We start from the raw sequence: 18,975 nt of genomic DNA, 5'->3' as shown, positions 1-18,975 counted from the left end.
GTCAATAAACAAAAAAAATTGAAGATTAGAAAAGGAATGGAAGGATGAGAGAGAGAAAATTATGAGAGAAGGATGCAAAAAAGCGCGCCCGTACCAAAAAAAAAAGAATAAAAACAAAAAATACATTTAATTATGATAAAAAGGACATAAGAATAAATAAATAAAATACGCGCAAAAATTAATTATAAACGAAATGAAAAAATAAATAAAAAAGAAATATATGATGAAATAGTAAACTTATACGGAAGAAATATTAAATAAATAGTTATTATGATAAATTAATAAAAGGACAAATTTTCTTTTTATTGCAAATCCCTTTTGTGACGTTTCGCGTCCACTTGTTTCCTTCATCATGGCCAAATAAGAAAAAAAACTCAGAGAAATCTTTTATCTCTAGATTTATTTGTTTTTTAGCATAAATAAATTCATCTACAGCCCTAAAAGGATCATACTTTGTCTATTATTTTGTTAGTTCTGTAGTCGCTAATGCGCTCAATGTACTTCTCATGGTGACCCTTGTAAGCTGCTAGAAGTCCTTTGGTATTGAGCACTGACTCAAGTGGTCCATAAAGGAGCTCATCATTGAGCAAATTCGTCATCTTCCCACCAACTGCCCTCAGGATGGCATCACCCGCGCATACATCCCACTTCTTGATGTTTGTCGTGTGAAGGTAAACTGTGGCATTGCCGTGGATCACCTGGAGGACTTTGTAGCCCGCTCCAGCTGCCGTGATGATTTGTGTATTCTCCCCAAAGTAGCCCTTTGAGATGTTCTTCACCTCGCCCCCGTGCGATCGGGACACAATCACAGTTGTTCTGTCCGTTAGTTCCGTCTGAAAAATAAATAAATTGGACAATTAAAAAACATAAAAATTTAATTATTGAGCGTCATTATCTAACTGATAATGAAACCAGTGAGTACTGAATTTCTTAAGATTCTGTCAATAAAAATATTTCAATTTCCCCTTTTCATTCTATTACGTTTTATTTTATTAATTTATCTCTAATTTCTCAATTCCTCAAGTTGAATTTGTTGAAAAATATAGGGGAGACCGGGGTAAAAAAACGTCAATTTGCATAAATCCTTATCTGCAGGAATCCCCAAGGGTAAGAAAATTTCCTCTATAGGTTATTCTTATAGGAAATTTCCTGGCCCACAACTTTGTCTCAGATCACTTTTCTCTATCTCCCCGAGAAATATGAGTTTTCGAGCTTTTCCTGAACCCTTCTGCTTCTGACTTTTTTTTTAAACTCGGTGGGTAAATATGTAGTAACCAGTGGGGTAAATAAAGTCGGTGGAATTTTCCGACATTTCCAAGGATTTTCCACCTGAGAGATTGATAGTAGTTGATAGCTAAACTTCTCATCTTTTGATTCGCGACAAGGAATTTCACTTTTATATCCACTAAAGGCTCCAACAGATGGACGAGAAATTCCTCGTGCGGTGCGGCGCGGCGAGGTTTTCGTGGCCGAAAACCTCGCCGCACCGCACCGCACGAGGAATTTCTCGTCCATCTGTTGGAGCCTTAAAACAGAGAATTTTGTGATTTTCTCAATCACGCCATTTTGCAACAAATGCTTAGAAAATATGTCGAAAATTTCGAAGTTATTATTAAAGGTCAACAAGGTCAATTATTAACACTTGGAGGACCCAACATTTGGCACAACGCGGAGGATCAAATTGGTAATAAGTACCAGCTGATAAAATATGCTCAATAATTAATTATTAATCAGTTTATTGAACAAGGATCGAAAGTTTCACTAATTCTCAATCTCTTTGAAGCATTCCTGCACCTAATTACTAAATATTTAATTGAGAAAATCGTCACTGAAAAAAAATTGCGTCGAATCGATGCAAAATTGCCAATTCAAACGACTTTTTTAGCTACAATTTTACATAATTTATTATTGTGCCTAAATCATCACAAACTTTGATTCTTAAAGTAACTTTTTAGTCACTTCCGGCAATAAAATTAGTCCATATTAATGATTTTCACTCGGGGAAAAGTGAACAAGAGTACTTTATATGTGAAATATGGAGAAACATAACCTCAAAACAATGGCTAAAATGTATGGGATTTTGACTGGTAGTTATTACCAATTTGATCCTCCGCGTTGGATTCTGACTTTGACCTCAATTATCTTCCAAAGAAAAGACTTTTCTCGAGATTTTCTTTCTGCTATCTTAAAGTAATTAAAATTCCCTACACATAGATGCTAAATTCATCGAGATCAGTCCAATAGATTTTATTCTGTGACGATTTTAAGGTTCCAATTGGTAGCAAGTACTAGTAAAGTCCTCCGAGTGTTAAAGATTGGTAGGGCTTTCCACCATAATTTTTTCAGATTTTTCTGAATCATAACTTGGAAGAAATTGGCATTTGAAAGTTTTTAATTGACTTTTTCTACCTCGGTCTCCCCTAACATAAAAGCATAAAAATTATCACTTCTTGCTAAATAACTTATAATAAGTCTCAAAATTCAATAATTTTTTTACAAAATTATCACTCAATGACCTATATTGCAATAAATTGTGCTAAAATATTAATTTTTAATGCAAAGCGCTGCATTTTGAAGAAAAATAAACATTTTTTCCCTCCCTGAAAATGAGAAACCTACATTTTGTGAAAATTCCTGCTGTTTTAGCAACTCTCTAAATTCCACAATTTAACAAAAAAATTAATTGGCATGTTTGGCACATTTGTGATTGATTGTGGAGAGAATAAATTAATTTTTAGCACTTTGCCTCACCTTCTTGACTTTCTGAAGGTCCTCGGATGTGGCTACTCCCGTCCACGCCCAGGTTGTCTTCTGCGTAAAAGGGTTGTGAATGACCCCAATTGTGGGGATCCCCTTGATGGCCACACACACCATCGTTGTGACGTATTCAAAGAGCCTCTCTGTGTACTCCTGTGTGGCATCAAGTGGATCAATCCACACGGTAATGTCATCAATGTCCACCGTCTCATCGGGGATTGTGAGTGACTCCCGCAGAACGGTGGGATCGAGATCGAAGAGTTTCACATCTGGGCATGACATCTTCGAGGAGTCTTCCTCGGAGATTATCTTGAGACGCGGGAAGATGTGATGCAATCCAAATTGCATGACGCAGTGAGATTTAAAATCTGCCTCTGTGACGGGATTATTGGCTCCCTCGGCTGTCTTCCCTTTACTCTTCACATGAAAATCCGCATGTGTTGACACGGTGACAACCTCAACGCCTCCCTGGAAGATAAGATGAGATGAGCATTTAAGAAAAAAAGCTCCCACAAGGAGGCTTTCAAGGTTGCGTTGTGCAGCACATGACTCACCTTTTCAGCCGCCTGAATTGCCCCAATTAGGAGCTTCCGCAGGTTCACAACATTCGGATCTCGTGGCACATATTCCGGTGCTGTGGAGCTCCCAATGAGAACGTAGTAGGTGAGAAAGAAGAGAGCTGTGAACAAGATGAGGAGTCCACACTTATTTATACGTATTGAGCCACCAAGATTCATTTCGAATGTGGATTTCTAGCACAGCTGCCCCAAACTTGAAATCCCTTCGTCCCTCTAATCTCCTGAACACATTTTCCGTTGCATTCACTTTCCGGGAGTACTTTGGCGTGACACGTTTTGTGAACTTCCTGGACAAATCTGGGAATTTTCCTCAATACGTGGATTTGTGTTTAAAAATCACAGAGTGGGGGTAATGTCAAAAACAAGCGTCACCAGCACGTTAATCTCATGAATCCTCCTTGATTTGCTGTGATTGGGATTCTCTGGAGCTCTATGGGATTTCACATTCTCCAAGAAAATTTTTTAAATGAATTTTTTAATTGAAATTTAATCCTTTTTTCTATTCCTAATTTTTGGACAATTAGCTGTGATTCTTTCGAAGAAAAGAATAGCACAGCTTCTGTGTACCACCTAAAATGCAAAGTCGTCAGATCGGGCTCAAACTCGGGATGAGCACGAATTAGGGTCCCTACATTCCAAAAAACGTATGTCAATAAAAAAAATTTTTCCGGCCGTCCGGCCGTCCGGCCGTCCGTCCGGCCGGCCGGAGTTTGACGCTTAATTACAAGAGAACGGTAATAGATAGAGACTTGCGGTCAACGGCAAAGTTAGTATATCGACCTGATGTCGTCTTATGGTGAGGTCAAATCCTCCCCCCCACCCCTCCGACCGCCATTTTGGAACACCCCTAAATTTTGTTTTGCCTATATCTCAGCTCCTATTATGGCTAGAGGTCTGAAATTTTGATATGTTGTAGGGGCCATCAAGATCTTTCCAACGATACCTCATTTTCAAAAATCGGTCAAGCCGTTTAGCCAATATAGCCGTCACAATTTTTCATCGAAAATCGACCATAACTCGAAAACGGCTTGACCGATTTTGATCAACTTGGGCTCAAACGAAAGATCTCAACAAGCCCTACAACTCTCTAGAACATCAGAAGTTTCAAAAGTGACCGCTAGAGGGCCAAAAATCAAAAACAAAATTTTCGATGAGTTTTCGATGAATATCTCGAAAACTGCACTAGGCATTTTCTTCAAATTTTGATATGTTATAGCTGACTATATTATCTAGCTCCATGCCAAAAATGAAGAAAATCTATGTCGCCGTTCTCGAGATATAGCCTTCCAAAGTTGACATGTCATATCTCGGGTTCTACAAGTCCGATTTTAATCAACTCAAGCGCAAATGAAAGGTTTCGTTAAGCCCTACAAATGTCTAGAACATTGCAATTTCGAAAAATGACCGCAAGAGGCGCTACAGTCAATATTTTGCATATCCAAAATTTTTAAGTCTAAATATCTCAAAAACTGCACTATGCATTTCGTTAAAATTTCAGTATGTTATAGCTAACTTTAATACCTTTTAAATAAAAAAAAATTTAGAAAAATTTATGGAGCCGTTCTCGAGATATTGTCTTTTAAAGTTGAGATTCTGTATCTCAGGTTTCTATTTGTTCGAATTTAATCAAATCAAGCGCAAATGAAATGTTTCGTGAAACCCTACACATGTTTAATCACATCAATATTTTTTATTTCTAAAACTTTTAAATCTAAGTGTCAGACGATTTTAAATGGCCATTTAATCCCTTCTTCCCCGAATTTCCCTTCAGATAACCCTTGTATAAAATTCATGCTGTTTAGCATAACTTTGATTTAGCGAAAAAAAATGATATCTTCACTCTGCAAAATTTTTTTGGGATTGATTATGTAACTCCATGTTCCCATAAATCATCTTTATAAATACATAAATAAAAAAATATTCCATTAAATCTGCATATTTATTTATTTATGCATATATATTTATGTACGTATATTACTTTATGCATAATAAACTTTGTTTTTGTTTAACTGAAATTTCATGCTCATTTCATGAGTATTTCTACAATTTGTTTTATTGTTCATTGAAACATTTTTGTAATGTCAAATTAGAAGTGAAGAAAACACGTTCTACGAGCAGGAATTTTCTTTAAATAAAAAGGAGGTTTTATAAGTGAATTGTGCGATGGAAGGTGGTGTCAAGGAGAAGACTGGCCAGGGAGGAAGTCCAAGAGCTCGCATCAGGTAAGTTTTCCGTTTTATTTTATTTTTATTTTATCGAAAATTTGCAAAAAAATATTGTCAGGTTAATTGAGTCCATTGAGTCGAATAAGGGACTGCCTGAACCCGATATTTTTGAAGAAACGATCGATACCGGTCAGAAAGAAAAAGGGATTAATTTACAAAATTCCACCCCTATTCGAAAGTTTATTTAATTAGCTTTCGATCAATCTCTATTTCACCACCGGATCGACCTATTAATGAACGAAAAGTAAAAAAAAATCTCGCGATTCGGTAAAATATCGATACTATCGAAATTTTTTTTTTTTATACATTTTGTAAGTCAAGCTGTCAAATTACTTCATCAAGTTATATGTATTTTAAAGGACGTATCATCCCCTTGGAGTCGAATGAATGGTTCTTTCCCAGTGGAGTTATGGTGCTTGGGAAATTCCACCGAAAAAATCATAAATTTTGACTCATTTTCATTACATTCAATAAATAATAGGGGCCTTCACTATAAGGAGGTACACTTGTGTATAGTAATGAAAAATGTATTTGAATATTAGTTGGTATACCACAATCGTGGCATACTAAGTATTGTAATCGTCGGAAAAACCGACCACCTCAGATCGGGCTCAAACTTGGTATGAACACATTTCAGACATTCCAGGAAAATGGTGGTCGACATTTTGCATTGATTATATCTCAAGAACTGTAAGAGATAGAGACTTCGGGTTTGAAGTTTTCTATAGAAATGTGGGTGTAAAATTTCACTTTTTCGCATTTTCAAAATCCAAGATGGCCACCGACGGCCATTTTGAAATAGCGTCAACCAGTTCCTTTGTAGGTAGAGGTCTGAAATTTTAGTATGTTGTAGGGCTCAGTGAGACGTTTTCATTAACAATTCATACTTGACAATCGGTCAAGCCGTTTAGCAAATATGGCGGTCTAAAGCAAAAAGTGTTTTTTCCATATAACTTGAGAACGGCTTGACCGATATTGACCATCTTGGTATCAAATGAAAGGTTTCAAGAAGCCCTACAACTGTCTAAAGCATTCCAAGTTCCAAAAATGGCCGCAAGAGGCGCTAAAATCAAAAACAAAAATTGCCTAACTTTAAGGGGCAATATCTCTGAATCCCCATTAGGCAAATCTTTTAAATTTTAATATGTTGTAGCCTGACTCAATATCTTTCACCAGTCTGAAAATGAAGAAAATCTTTGTCGCCGTTTAGAAGATATGGCCATTTGAAAAATTCTTGAATTTAAAAAGTTCTAAGAGCCATATCTCTTGAACGGATTGTCCGATTTTGCTCAATTTGGTATCAAATTAAAGATTTTGCAATTCTCTATAACTTTCTAAAACATCAGAAACCTCTAGAACTATTCCTTCAGGATAAAAAATGCAAAAAACTGTTTTGGTAAAACAAAAATCCGCCATTTTGTGTTCTATAGGTGACCTTGAAAATCATTGAGATATATATCAAATTATAGCTTATTTCAATACCTTTCCAAAACTAGTCAAGAAATTTCTGAAGATTTTCAAAAAAAAAAAACTTACGGCTTCTTGAAATATTTCATTTGAGCTTAAGTTGGTCAAAATCGGTTAAGCCGTTCTCGAGTTATATCGAAAAAGCACTTTTGCTTTAGGCCGCTATATTTGCTAAACCGTTTGACCGATATTTAAGTAAAAATTATTGACGAAAACACCTCAAACCTCTTGCTATAAGTAAAGTGTTTGACTGTATTTCAAAATATTACAAAATGGCGAATGGCGATCATTTTGAATTTCGAAAATGCGAAAAAATGAAATCTTAGACGCACATTTATATTGAAATCTTTTAAAACTCTATTTCAACCCATAATCAATTTCTACACGTTGTGGGACACCAACTATTATAACTCGACGCGTAATGATAGATTTTTTGTATACAGTCAGGTAATGGTTAGTTAGTGCCACATCGGATATACTCCTTATGCTGATTATTTTTAATGGGAGGGAAGAGTACAACCGACGTGACGCTAACCAATACCTGACTGTAAATACATATATTTTATATTTAATTATATATTTTTTTTCTTTTGAATAAATAATTGTTATTTTAATTATTTCTTAAAAATCTTATTTTTTTATACGTCAATTATATATATTAAAAAAAACATAGATAGTTGGTACAAAATTATTTTTTTACAGGTTAAAATCTGATGCGATTGGTTCCGCCCCCTACCTAGCTGTAGGGCGTGAAGTCCCCGACTCCGTCGGGGAAACGGCTACGGCCTTGCCATTGAATCTAACCAAAAACTTTTTTTCCAGCCAAAATTTCAAAATACCTCAAAACTCAGACAATACTACTCGAACTAGAACAGTACCATCTATTTCCTTATCAATTGAACCACAATTAAATTTACATAAAAAGTCTGACCAAAACATTTATGCGTTGCAATCTGGAGGTGGCTTTACGAAGAAAAATGTTTTTAAAGATCAAAATTATTATAAAAAGTTTAACATTATTGCCCCCTGCTACTTTGTTCATGGTTCCTATAGTCAAGACAATATTGCACTTTTTGGTTCATATTCTAATAATAATCAATGTACAGCAAATTCAATTGCAGCAATTGCATATGCTCATGTCGTTCCTATATCAAGTTGGTTAACGAGTACAATGGATGATATTCTCTTAAAAGGTAATGAAATATACGTAATTTCTCGTAAGACAAAAAATATTGCAAAATCTTATCTAAATGTAGAAGAAGTTTGTGACAAATTTGATATTTTAAACACCAAAATTAACATTCAGCTTGAAAGCTTGGAAAATGGTGAAGAAATTAATACATTATTTTTTGGTTTGCAAGGTGAAATTCTTGGACATGGTGGAGAATATAGCCTTGAGTATGCACTGACGCATTTTTTCACTTATTTTGAATTCGGAGTAATTACTACAAGTAATTCAATATCAGTGGCAATTTTCAAGGTTAATAATATTTATTATTACTTTGATAGTCATCCACGTGGTGCCTTTGGTCAATTTGTTCAGAAAAATGGTACGTCTACATTATGTGGTTATTCTGAACTTGTTTCCTTGTTTCATATTTTGAAGTATAATTTTCTGTATGGAAATTTGATATACAGTGGAATGATTCGTTTTTCAATACAGCCGGTAAATGTTAAATTAACGAAATTAGGTGAACTTGTAACAGCTAAAAAGTGTGATGAAGATGAAATTTTAAGTGAAAAAATTGAATGTAATTTAAAGAAGAAAGTTCAAATGCAAAATGAGTCCAAGTCTTTTGAGTCTAAGAAAGCGAATAGTACAGAAAATTTGTCCGATTCCAAAAAGGCAATGCACATGGATAAGAAAAGGGAATACAATAAAAGTTATAAAAGCCTTTTGAGATCGCGAAGTAAAGTATTTAAAAGATACGAAAACATAAGACGACAAGAAGCACATAAAGTAAGTAGATCAATTTCATCAAAGAGGAAAGCAGATAATTTAGAACGAAAAGAAAGACATAAAGTAGAAAGGAAAAACACAGAAAAGAGACACGCTGAAAATATGAGAAGGAGAGAAAAACTTAAAATAGAACGAAAAGACCCAGTTAAGAGATCCCTTGAGAATATTATAAGAAGAGAAAAACTTAAAATAGAAAGACAAGACCCAGAAAAGAGATCCTTTGAAAATATTGCTAGGCAAGAAAGACATAAAGTAGAAAGACAAAACCCAGAAAAGAGATCCCTTGAGAATATTATAAGAAGAGAAAAACTTAAAATAGAAAGAAAAGACACTGAAAAGAAATCCATTGAAAATATAGATAGAAAAATGAGACATAAAGTAGAGAGAAATGACCCAGAGAAGAGATCCCTTGAAAATTTAAAGAGAAAAATTGAACGAAGACTTGAAAGAAATGACAACAAAAAGAGATTAATTGATAATGAAGGAAGAAGACAGAGACATTTAAAATCACGTAAAGATTTAAGCTTCAGAGAAAAAGAAAATTTTTTGAGAAAAATGAGAATGAAAAAGGCTAGTGATAATAAAATTTTGAATGATTTAAAGAAAAGTAAAAAATCAAAATCAAATAAAATTGATAAAAAAATTGAAAAGAAAATCAAATCTAAATATTCTGGTGTTGATCAAACTAAATTTGAAAATCAAATTCTTATGTTTAGAGATAGACTTAAACGATCCCTTAAAATTAAGATTAATTACAAATATAAGAAAAACTTGGGAAATAAAAATTTTAAAATGAAAATTAAGAAAATGAAAGACAAAAATCGAACACTTTTGGAATATTTTTCAAAGAGAAAACAAGTAACTGAATTCATTTGTGGATGTTGTGAAGGTAAATTTTTCAAACATAATGTAAAGAAATTGAACATTGATAGATGTAAATATAAAAATAAATCTGATCTTGAAGATTTTCTTAAAATTTCACAATATTGTTGTACTACATGCCATTTGTATTTGAATAAAAATAAATTGCCTACTCTTGCGATTAAAAATGGTCTAGAGTTCCCAGATATACCAGATTGTCTTAAAGATTTGAGTGATTTGGAAGAGAGAATGGTAGCGCCTATCATTAACTTTATGGAAATTAGAGAATTGAAAAAGTACGCTTTGAATCCACAGAAAGGTCTAAAAGGTAGTGTTGTTCACATACCTGTTGAAATAAATGACATGGTAAAAGTTTTGCCCAGAAGATTTGATAATATGGGTACAGTACAGATCAAATTGAAGAGGCATGAAGATTATAAAAATCACTACATGTTTGAAACTGTGAGAATAAAGAAAGTATTGGAAGCTATAAATTATCTTATTAATACACCTCTTTATAAATCTGAAGGTATTACAGTAGATCCAAATTATTTGAAAGATATAGAAGATAAGGAAATTGAATTTATAAGTGATCCAGCTGATAAAGATAAAGTAAAAGATGGTAAAGAAAATGACCCAAGAAAAACTAAAAGTCCTAAAAAGAAAGAAGATCCCCCTGAAATATTTACATTGTCTGGTGAACCAGAACCAAAGTCACCTTCTCATGAACCAATTCCTGAATGGAACATACAAGATATTCGAAATTCCGAAGTATATCTAACTAACCATCATATAACTCGATTTATAGATATTATAAATAAATGTTACACAAATAATTATATGTTTCCAACTGATTTTATATGTGATATGGGCCTAAAACATGTAAAGGCAAAAGGAAGAAATAAGAGAAATGTACAAATTTTGTTTTTGGAACCAAAAGGAAATGATAAAATTGGTCATTGGGTTACTACTGTTCACAAAAATAAAACTATTTATGTTTATGACTCTCTAGATTGGAAAAGTCTTAATGAAATTTGTTTGAAATTTTTGAAGAAAATGTATCCAACAACAATGAAAAATAAAAATTCAATTAAATACATGAAAACTTGTCAACAAAATGATAGCTATTCCTGTGGTGTACATGCTATTGCAAATAGTGTAGCTTTGCTAAATAATATTGATCCAAGCAATCTTTGTTATAAAATTGAAGAAATGAGAGATCATTTGTATAATATACTTAAAACAGAAGATGTATCAATGTTTCCAATAGACCCATCAAGCTCTATTGAAATGTGTGAAGAAATACAAAATAACGAAAATAATAGTGACTCTGAAGATGATATGTTAATGAAAATTGCAAAACTTATAGAGGATTGTGTGTCTCCTTTAAATAAGAGAAAACGTGATGAAGAAGAAAATACTGAAGATGTAAATAAAGAAAAAGAAAAAGAAAAAGAAGAAAAACCAATTAGCCAACCTAATAAAAAGATTAAAATTGAAAAGGAAGAAGATAAAGGAAAACTTGTAGATATTTTTGAAGATGATGATAATATACCAATACCAAATGAAGATGTAATGCTTCTTGATCTAGATGCATATGAAGCAGCAGCAAGCAAAATTAAAATTATGGCACCTGGACAGGGCAAGAAACCTATATATTTTGATTCTAATAAAAACCTCGAAGAATTGTCATTTCCAAAGATATATTGTGGAGAAAAATATAGAATTGAAAAAATTTACTACCATCAACGTGTGAAATCAGAATTGCGTAGAAAAGATCCACGATGTCGTATACCAAAGAAGGTATTGTACATGACTAGTGTTAAATTAAGAAATTCTGTTACAAGTACAGTAAACACATGTCTGAGAAAATCGAAAAATGTTCAAGATGTAACTGCTGGTGATGCACTTAGTAATACAAAAATGGATAAACTAGTTGAAGTTGATGATGGTTTTAGATTCCTTAAAAATATTGCTCTTACTCCTGCTTACAATGCAGAAAAACAACAACTAATTCTTGGTATGGTTAGACAATTGGGTAAACCACATTTGGATTATTTTGAAAGAGTTGAATTTCAAATGAGAGGAAGTCCACATATGCACATACTATTGTGGTGTAAAGATATCCCTGATTTTGACCAAAACAACCCTGAATCTGTTGAAAAAACTATTAAATTCATTGATAAAATTGCTACATGTAAATACAAAGATCCTAAAAAGTTTCCTCTAATCAAGAGACAAATGCATAGGCATTCTGAAACATGTTACAAAGGAAAGAGAAAACGATGTAGATTTAATATCCCTATTCCACCTATGGATAAAACTGAAATTTTGTGGCCTTTTACTGAAGAAGAGAGTAAATTACAAAACCTAGAAAATCTAAAGCTAATTTATGTAAAGATTGAAAATGAAGTTAAGAACTTTTCACTAAAATTTGTTGATATGTCTTTTGATGATTTTATGTTAAAACTTGGTATTACCAGAGAAAAGTATATATTAGCAATAAGATCTCGTATTAAGCGACCTCGTGTGTTCCTTAAACGAAGCACTATGGAAGTTAATATTAATGCATATAATGAAGACATTCTAAATTATACTGAATCAAATATGGACATTCAACCTGTATGTGAAGTATATGCATTGGCAAAATACCTTGTTGACTATGTAACAAAAGTTGACTCAGCTCTAGCAAAAATTTTGAAAGACATTTCTGATGAGATCAAAGTAAACAAGAATTATACATTGCAAGAAAGGATGCGTAAATATGCAAGTGCATTTCTTAATAGTAAACTAGTAAGTGCTCAAGAAGCTGCTTATTATTGTTTGTCAATTCCAATGACTCAATGTAGTAGATCAAATGTTTACATAAATACTAGACCCATAAATGAGCGAACAAGAATGTTGAAACAGATAAAACAATTGAGACAACTACCCCCAGATTCCAAAGATATATTTGCTCAAGATATTATTCAAAAGTATCAAAAGAGAAAACAAGAACTAAATGATGTAACTTTGATTGAATATGCAGCAGATTATACTGAGGTTAAGAGAAGCAAAGAAGAGGATGATAGTGATGATGAGAAAGACATAAGTGTAAGGAAAAGGTCAAAAATTGTTAGATTTAAGAGATATGATAAGCTTCAGGATGAACACCAATACTATCGTATGCAATGTTTGTTGTATTTTCCATTTAGAGATGAAAAGACTGAAATTGAAGATGCTGATTGTAAGCAAATTTATCTTAAAAATTTCGAAGCGATAAAACAGGTGCGAGATAAATTTAATTTTATATCTGAAGAAGAAGTAATTGAAGCTATGGGAAAAGTTCGTGATGTAAACAGTGATGATGATGATGATGATCCTGTGAACAAACCCGTATCCAAGTCCCAAGAATTTCATTTTACACCTCCTGAAGAGAAGCCCGGTGATAAAAAACCGCGTAAGTACATTACTCCAGTTAGAATTACTAAAGAAGAATTGTGCCAAAATATGCAGTCCCTCAATGAAAAACAAAGGCAAATTGTAATGCACATATACAAGTGTTTCACATCAAATACCTTGCCAATACGTATATTCCTTTCTGGCTCTGCTGGCGTAGGTAAAACCCGTGTAATTAATTGCCTGTATCAACTAATCACACATCATTTCGATAATTTGCCCAATAGTAACCCTGAATCTATGAAGGTATTGCTTTGTGCACCAAGTGGCATGGCAGCCTTTTTGATTAATGGAATGACCCTACATTTGGCTTTTGCTCTACCTAATACCCAAAACCCCGTAGATATTGACCACTTTTCAGAAGATATTGCAAATACAATTCGTTGTGAATTTAAAGACGTGAAACTAATTGTAATTGATGAAGTTTCAATGGTAGGCTCAAATACCTCAGTGAAAGTTAGTCAGCGACTAATACAAATTGTTGGAGTTCACCAAAGCTTTGGCGGAATATCAGTTATTTTTGTAGGAGATCTTAACCAAATAGCACCTGTTGGAGATAAATCCATATTTCGTGCCCCAGATAAAAGTAATGCAGGTATACTAGATATAAATCCACTTTGGGAGGAATTTAAATATTTTGAACTAACCGAAATAATGCGTCAAAAAGATGATTTGAACTTTACGAATGCATTGAATAACTTGGCCATTGGAAAAATGACAGAAAAGGATATAAGTCTTATTAGATCTAGAACGGTTAAAAATGTAAATGAAGTTCCACCGGAAGCAATACGATTGTTTGCTACTCGTAGAAATGTAGATGAGTTTAACGAACGAAAAATTGCAAATTACCCAGGAGAACTACATACGTTTGTAGCTATAGATAAAGTAATGAGCGACAAAAAGTCTAAACCTAAAAGTGAAAATGAACAAAATAAAATCCTTAAAGACATAGAAAATCGAGATCCAAGTAAAAGCGCTGGAGCTGTCCATACCTTGCATTTGAAGTTGGGTATAAAATATATGATTATTAAAAATATCGATGTTTCAGACGGTCTAGTTAATGGAGCTGCAGGTATACTTCGCCATATAACTTTTGATTCAAAAAATAATGTAGGTGTAATATGGCTAGAATTTCTTGAAGATCGTGTCGGTAAGAAAATTACAAAAGAGCAACGGTATCAAAATTATCTTAAAAAGCATAATTTGAAAGAAAATCTTGTACCACTTGAGAAATGCAATTTCGTTTTTAGATTGAATAATAGTAGTACGACTACAATATCAAGAACGCAATTTCCAGTCATGCCGGCAGAAGCTATAACGATACATAAGAGTCAGGGACAAACGTACCAATCTATATGTCTTGATTTTACTAAACTAGAAAGAATTACATTGTGCATGACGTATGTAGCACTCAGTAGAGTAACATCACTAAATGGATTGTATATAATTGGAACATTTATTCCACAACGCCTTTCACATAGTGGACAACGGATAATTAACGAAATTCATAAATTGAGAACGGAAAAACGTCTTAAAGACTTTTTTGAAGATGTTCGTAGAGTAGACCCGAAAAAAGTAAAAATTTGTTATCAAAATATTGTCTCATTGCATAAACACTTTAATGATATTGATACGGATTCATGGTACAAATGCTTCAATATTGTAATATTTTCGGAAACGAAAACACATAAGAATTATTCTATTCCATCTTTCAAAGGTTACCACGTTTTATATAGACAAGACAATGAGATAGAAAATATTGGAGGTCTTTTGTGTTTGATTAAAAATGAGGATAAATCGAAAATTAACGTAATAGCGGAAGATACTAGAATCGATCATACTAAGAAATTTAGCTTGAGTTTGTTTGCTTTGGAATACGGAAAACAATTTTATATTATTTCTGGGTACAAGTCGCCGAAGGTACCATTTGAAATATTTAAAAATTCATTCGAAACAGTTCATTCAAAAATTCCCAAATATTCTGAAATTATCCTTATTGGTGATTTTAATTTTAATCTTTCTTCAAATAATACGGATAAGAGATTTTTAAAATACGTCGCAGAATATAATTTGGAAACTGAACTTAATCCTGAACAAGCTACGACAAAGTATGATAGTCAAATAGACGTAGTTTTGAGTAATATACCGGAAAATAATTTTTCAGCAGGAATATATGAATCTTATTTCTCTGATCATCGCCCAGTTTATTGTATAGTAGGAGAAAATGAACAAGCAAAGAAACCCGATAAAGATATTGAAAAGTCACCCAAACGGCCTAATACACCCGAATATTTACCAACACCTAAAGTAGTCAAAGTTCCTATACCAACTGATTCTCCAACTACAAGTAAGAAAGTAGTTAAAGATAAGAGTCCGGAAAAACCTGTAAACCCACCTACTAAAGACACTAATATTCCTGAACCAGAACGCGATAATTGTTGGCCACCTAATTTTGTAATTGATTTCTGGAAAGACTATGATATTACATCAGCCACACAATATGTAGTGACAGATCACATATATCGTTTCATGGATATCCTTAATGAAAAATATCCTGAATTTAAAAAAGTTACCCCTGAATTTGGATTTAGTAGTGTAGACGAAGGAAGTAAATGTCCAGTAATTCCTCCGAATAGAAGACACTTGCAAATTATTGCTACAAATGAAAATGTGCCAAATTTTATAGGACACTATACACTTGCGGTGTACAACGGCGATAATATAATAGATTATTACGATTCCTTAAATGGTAGAGTACTTAATCAACAAGCTAAAAATATTCTGAGTAAATTGCATCCACATTTGAAACCACTAACGAAATATATTAGATTTAATAAAGTTATGCCACAACCGGATAATGTGATGTGCGGAATTTTTGCCATGGCCAATGCAGTTAGTTATGTGTTAGGAAAAGACCCATGTGATCAGAAATACATAATACCAAGAATGAGAGATCACCTTAAAAATATTTTGGAAAGTGGAGTTATTTTGCCATTCCCCACAGAGTAGGTAATGCGCAATTGAAATTAAAATTTGTTTAAAAAAAAATAATAAATAGGCGTATGAGTATATTTCTTAGTTTATTTTAGTTAGTAGTTTTGCCCCACACTAACTGCTCGGCCGCCTCCTTTCATGGGAGGCGGGTCGCAGCAGTTTGATCCGGCTCAACGATACAAGAGGTAAGAAAACAATTTCTAACTTTTATCAAAATATTTTATTATTTATAATTTATGTTTTATTTGTAGTATTTATAAGAAAGTCTCTAAATTCGTTTTTGTTAAATTTTCTAGCCGGCTCACAACTTGTTCCGGAACACTCCTCGGTCGCCTCCTGCCATCGGAGGCGCACCGCAGCAGCTGTCTCCGGCTCGAAATCAGCCGGACAGGGCCACCTCCACCAACAGGCCCACTTAAAAGTGTATTTCCTCGGCCGCCTCCTGTAATAGGAGGCGCACCGCAGCTGCTGGACCCGGCTTGGACGACACGATAGGTATGTATAAAATTTCTAGCTTTCATTATCATTATTTTACAATTAATGTCTGATTGGACTTTTGTAGTATTATGAGAAAAAAAAATCTAAGTTCTTTTATGTCCTGTTATCTAGCCGGAAAATATCACACCCGCTACAAGTTCCGGAACTCTCCTCGGCCACCTCCTTTCATAGGAGGTGCACCGCAGCAGCTGTATCCGGACTGTATGAAGCATTCTTCAGCCGGACTGGGCAGCATCAACAGGCCCACTTCCTCCAAAGTTTCCTCGGCCGCCTCATCAAGTAGGAGGCGTACCGCAGCTGCTTTATCTGGCTCTAACGATACAACAGGTAAGAACTTACTATTATTATTGCTGTTATTTATAATATAAATTATTCTGCTTTATTTTGTCCTATTTTCTAGCCGAAATATTCACCACTACCTCCGGAATCCTTCTCGGCCACCTCCTTCAACGGAGGCGCACCGCAGCTGTATTATCCGGATATAGCCGGATTGGGCAACATAGTCAAGAGGCCCATTGTTTCTGCAATCTCCTCGGCCGCCTCCTCAAGTAGGAGGCGCACCGCAGCTGCTAGATCTGGCCCGGATGACATGACAGGTAAGAATACGATTTCATACCTTTCTTTATAAATCCGTCTTATTTGTGACCGTGGTATGTAGTATTGTGGAAAAAATCTTATTTGTCTTGTTTTTATTTAGAATGACTTCGCATCCACCAAGTAGCACTGTCACTTCCGGAACGCTCATCGGCCATTGAAGTTCATTGGAGAAAAATTGTTATCGACATTGGGAGTTCCAATTCTTTATTTAAAATTAGCCAGCATTTTGTTTAATCCTCATCCGTCTAAGGACGTCACAATTTAAGTACTTTTATTTTATCATGAACTGTTTTTAGTAGAGAGTTACAATTGAGATGGGCGTTATTCAGTGTAAAAAACGTTGTACTCGTTGAACAAACACCTGTTCGTTGCAAGATTGTTAATCTTCTTGTGGGACTACGGATTTGAAAATTTGAACCACTTGTTTTTGAGTTGTATTCAGCCCGGTGGGGCGGCGGTATTCGATAGGCCGTAGTGCAGATATGAGATAAGATCTCGCTCGGTCAGGAATGCCGCGTGTGATGTGTTTGGAACCGGAGGTATTTGATCGGCCGTAGTGCAGATATGAGATAAGATCTCACTCGGTCAGGAATGCCTGCGTGTGCGTGTTTGGGACCGGCGGCATTTGATAGGCTGTAGTGTAGATATGAGATAAGATCTCACTCGGTCAGGAATGTCTCCGCTGGTGGTGTGTTTGTGGCTCGGTGATGTCCGGTAGGCCGTAGTGTAGATATGAAAAAAGATCTCACTCGGTCAGGGATGTCTTTGTGAGTGGCGTATGCGGGACAGGTGATATTCGGTAGTCTGTAGCGCAGATATGAAAAAAGATCTCGCTCGGACAGGAATGTCTCCTTTGCTCCCAACAGTACAGTGGTCGGCCCAAAAGATCAGTGGCCAGATGGTAAAAAAAAAGATCGCGTAGGTTCCCTGGTAACTCAGGATGATTGCAATCGAACAGCGCCGTGTGGGCGGAAGACGAGATGAATGCGAAGTGCATGGATAAAGCTATCTCCATACTTACTCTCGAAGTTTAATTGTTATATTGTTGTTAAAAAAAATCTGCTCTATGATGTAATTGTTGTTCATATTCTAGTAGAGAAGTAATGAGTATCTTTCAAGGTAATTTAATGCGAGAGCCTTCTTTGAATCAATCAATCAATTTTGTGAAGATTGTTAGCGGTTTAGAACACACAATTCCGCTTCATACATATTCGTACAATTCCTACAACCATATGTAGGATTAGATTAAGAATATATGATTACAAAAAATTGTATGTAAAAAGATTGAGGATTACATTATAAAAGCAAGGAATAAAATAAAAAAATACGAATGAAATTAAATTGTTTATTATTTTTTACATAAAAGTGCAAAGTAAAATTTCAACCAATTATCGCCCCGCGAAGCGGGGCGCTTTATATATAAGTATATAAATATAAATGTAAATTAACACAATAGCCTATTGGCGCCCCGCGAAGCGGGGCGCTTTATATATAATGTATATATAAATGCAAATTAAGACAATAACCCTTTGGCGCCCCGCGAAGCGGGGCGCCTTATATATAACGTATATAAATAAAGTATATAAAAGTAAATGCAAAG

At 34.4% G+C, this 18,975-nt stretch overlaps 3 protein-coding genes across 5 annotated transcripts in view; 2 read left to right on the top strand and 1 right to left on the bottom strand.

The window, feature by feature from the left end:
- Window positions 1-18,975, top strand: part of LOC129789069 (39S ribosomal protein L3, mitochondrial) — a 227,469-nt gene that overhangs the window by 30,574 nt on the left and 177,920 nt on the right. The gene's annotated exons all lie outside the window — the stretch shown is intronic.
- LOC129789078 (putative inositol monophosphatase 3) lies at window positions 384-3,717 on the bottom strand. Its single transcript, XM_055825716.1, has 3 exons — window positions 3,312-3,717; window positions 2,752-3,225; window positions 384-833 (listed from the first exon to the last, which is right to left on the bottom strand). Exons 1-3 carry the CDS (start codon window positions 3,492-3,494, stop codon window positions 447-449), a joined length of 1,044 nt encoding a protein of 347 aa, XP_055681691.1. The 5' UTR covers window positions 3,495-3,717; the 3' UTR covers window positions 384-446.
- Window positions 11,911-18,788, top strand: LOC129788939 (uncharacterized). Of its 3 annotated transcripts, none has more exons than XM_055825426.1 (3): window positions 11,911-16,465; window positions 16,577-17,105; window positions 17,179-18,788. In XM_055825426.1, exon 1 carries the CDS (start codon window positions 11,928-11,930, stop codon window positions 16,293-16,295), a length of 4,368 nt encoding a protein of 1,455 aa, XP_055681401.1. In that variant the 5' UTR covers window positions 11,911-11,927; the 3' UTR covers window positions 16,296-16,465; window positions 16,577-17,105; window positions 17,179-18,788. The 3 variants fall into 3 exon arrangements, with proteins under 3 accessions (XP_055681401.1, XP_055681400.1, XP_055681399.1); XM_055825425.1 differs by having other exon boundaries at window positions 11,911-16,775; window positions 16,890-17,105; XM_055825424.1 differs by having other exon boundaries at window positions 11,911-17,105.

Source organism: Lutzomyia longipalpis, chromosome 2 (assembly GCF_024334085.1).
Source record: "Lutzomyia longipalpis isolate SR_M1_2022 chromosome 2, ASM2433408v1".
Classification (NCBI taxonomy): Eukaryota; Metazoa; Arthropoda; class Insecta; order Diptera; family Psychodidae; genus Lutzomyia; species Lutzomyia longipalpis.
Note: the sequence above shows the minus strand (reverse complement) of the source record. Positions and strands in the feature narration are given on the sequence as shown.

Bases quoted from the DNA above. Each gene is read 5' to 3' on its own strand.
- LOC129789078 (XM_055825716.1), bottom strand. From the start codon at position 3,494: ATGAATCTTGGTGGCTCAATACGTATAAATAAGTGTGGACTCCTCATC. The intron at 3,226-3,311 runs GTGAGTCATGTG...CTTATCTTCCAG, and splicing joins CAATTCAGGCGGCTGAAAAG to GGAGGCGTTGAGGTTGTCAC. The intron at 834-2,751 runs GTGAGGCAAAGT...TTTATTTTTCAG, and splicing joins ACCTTCAGAAAGTCAAGAAG to ACGGAACTAACGGACAGAAC.
- LOC129788939 (XM_055825426.1), top strand. From the start codon at position 11,928: ATGAGAGGAAGTCCACATATGCACATACTATTGTGGTGTAAAGATATC.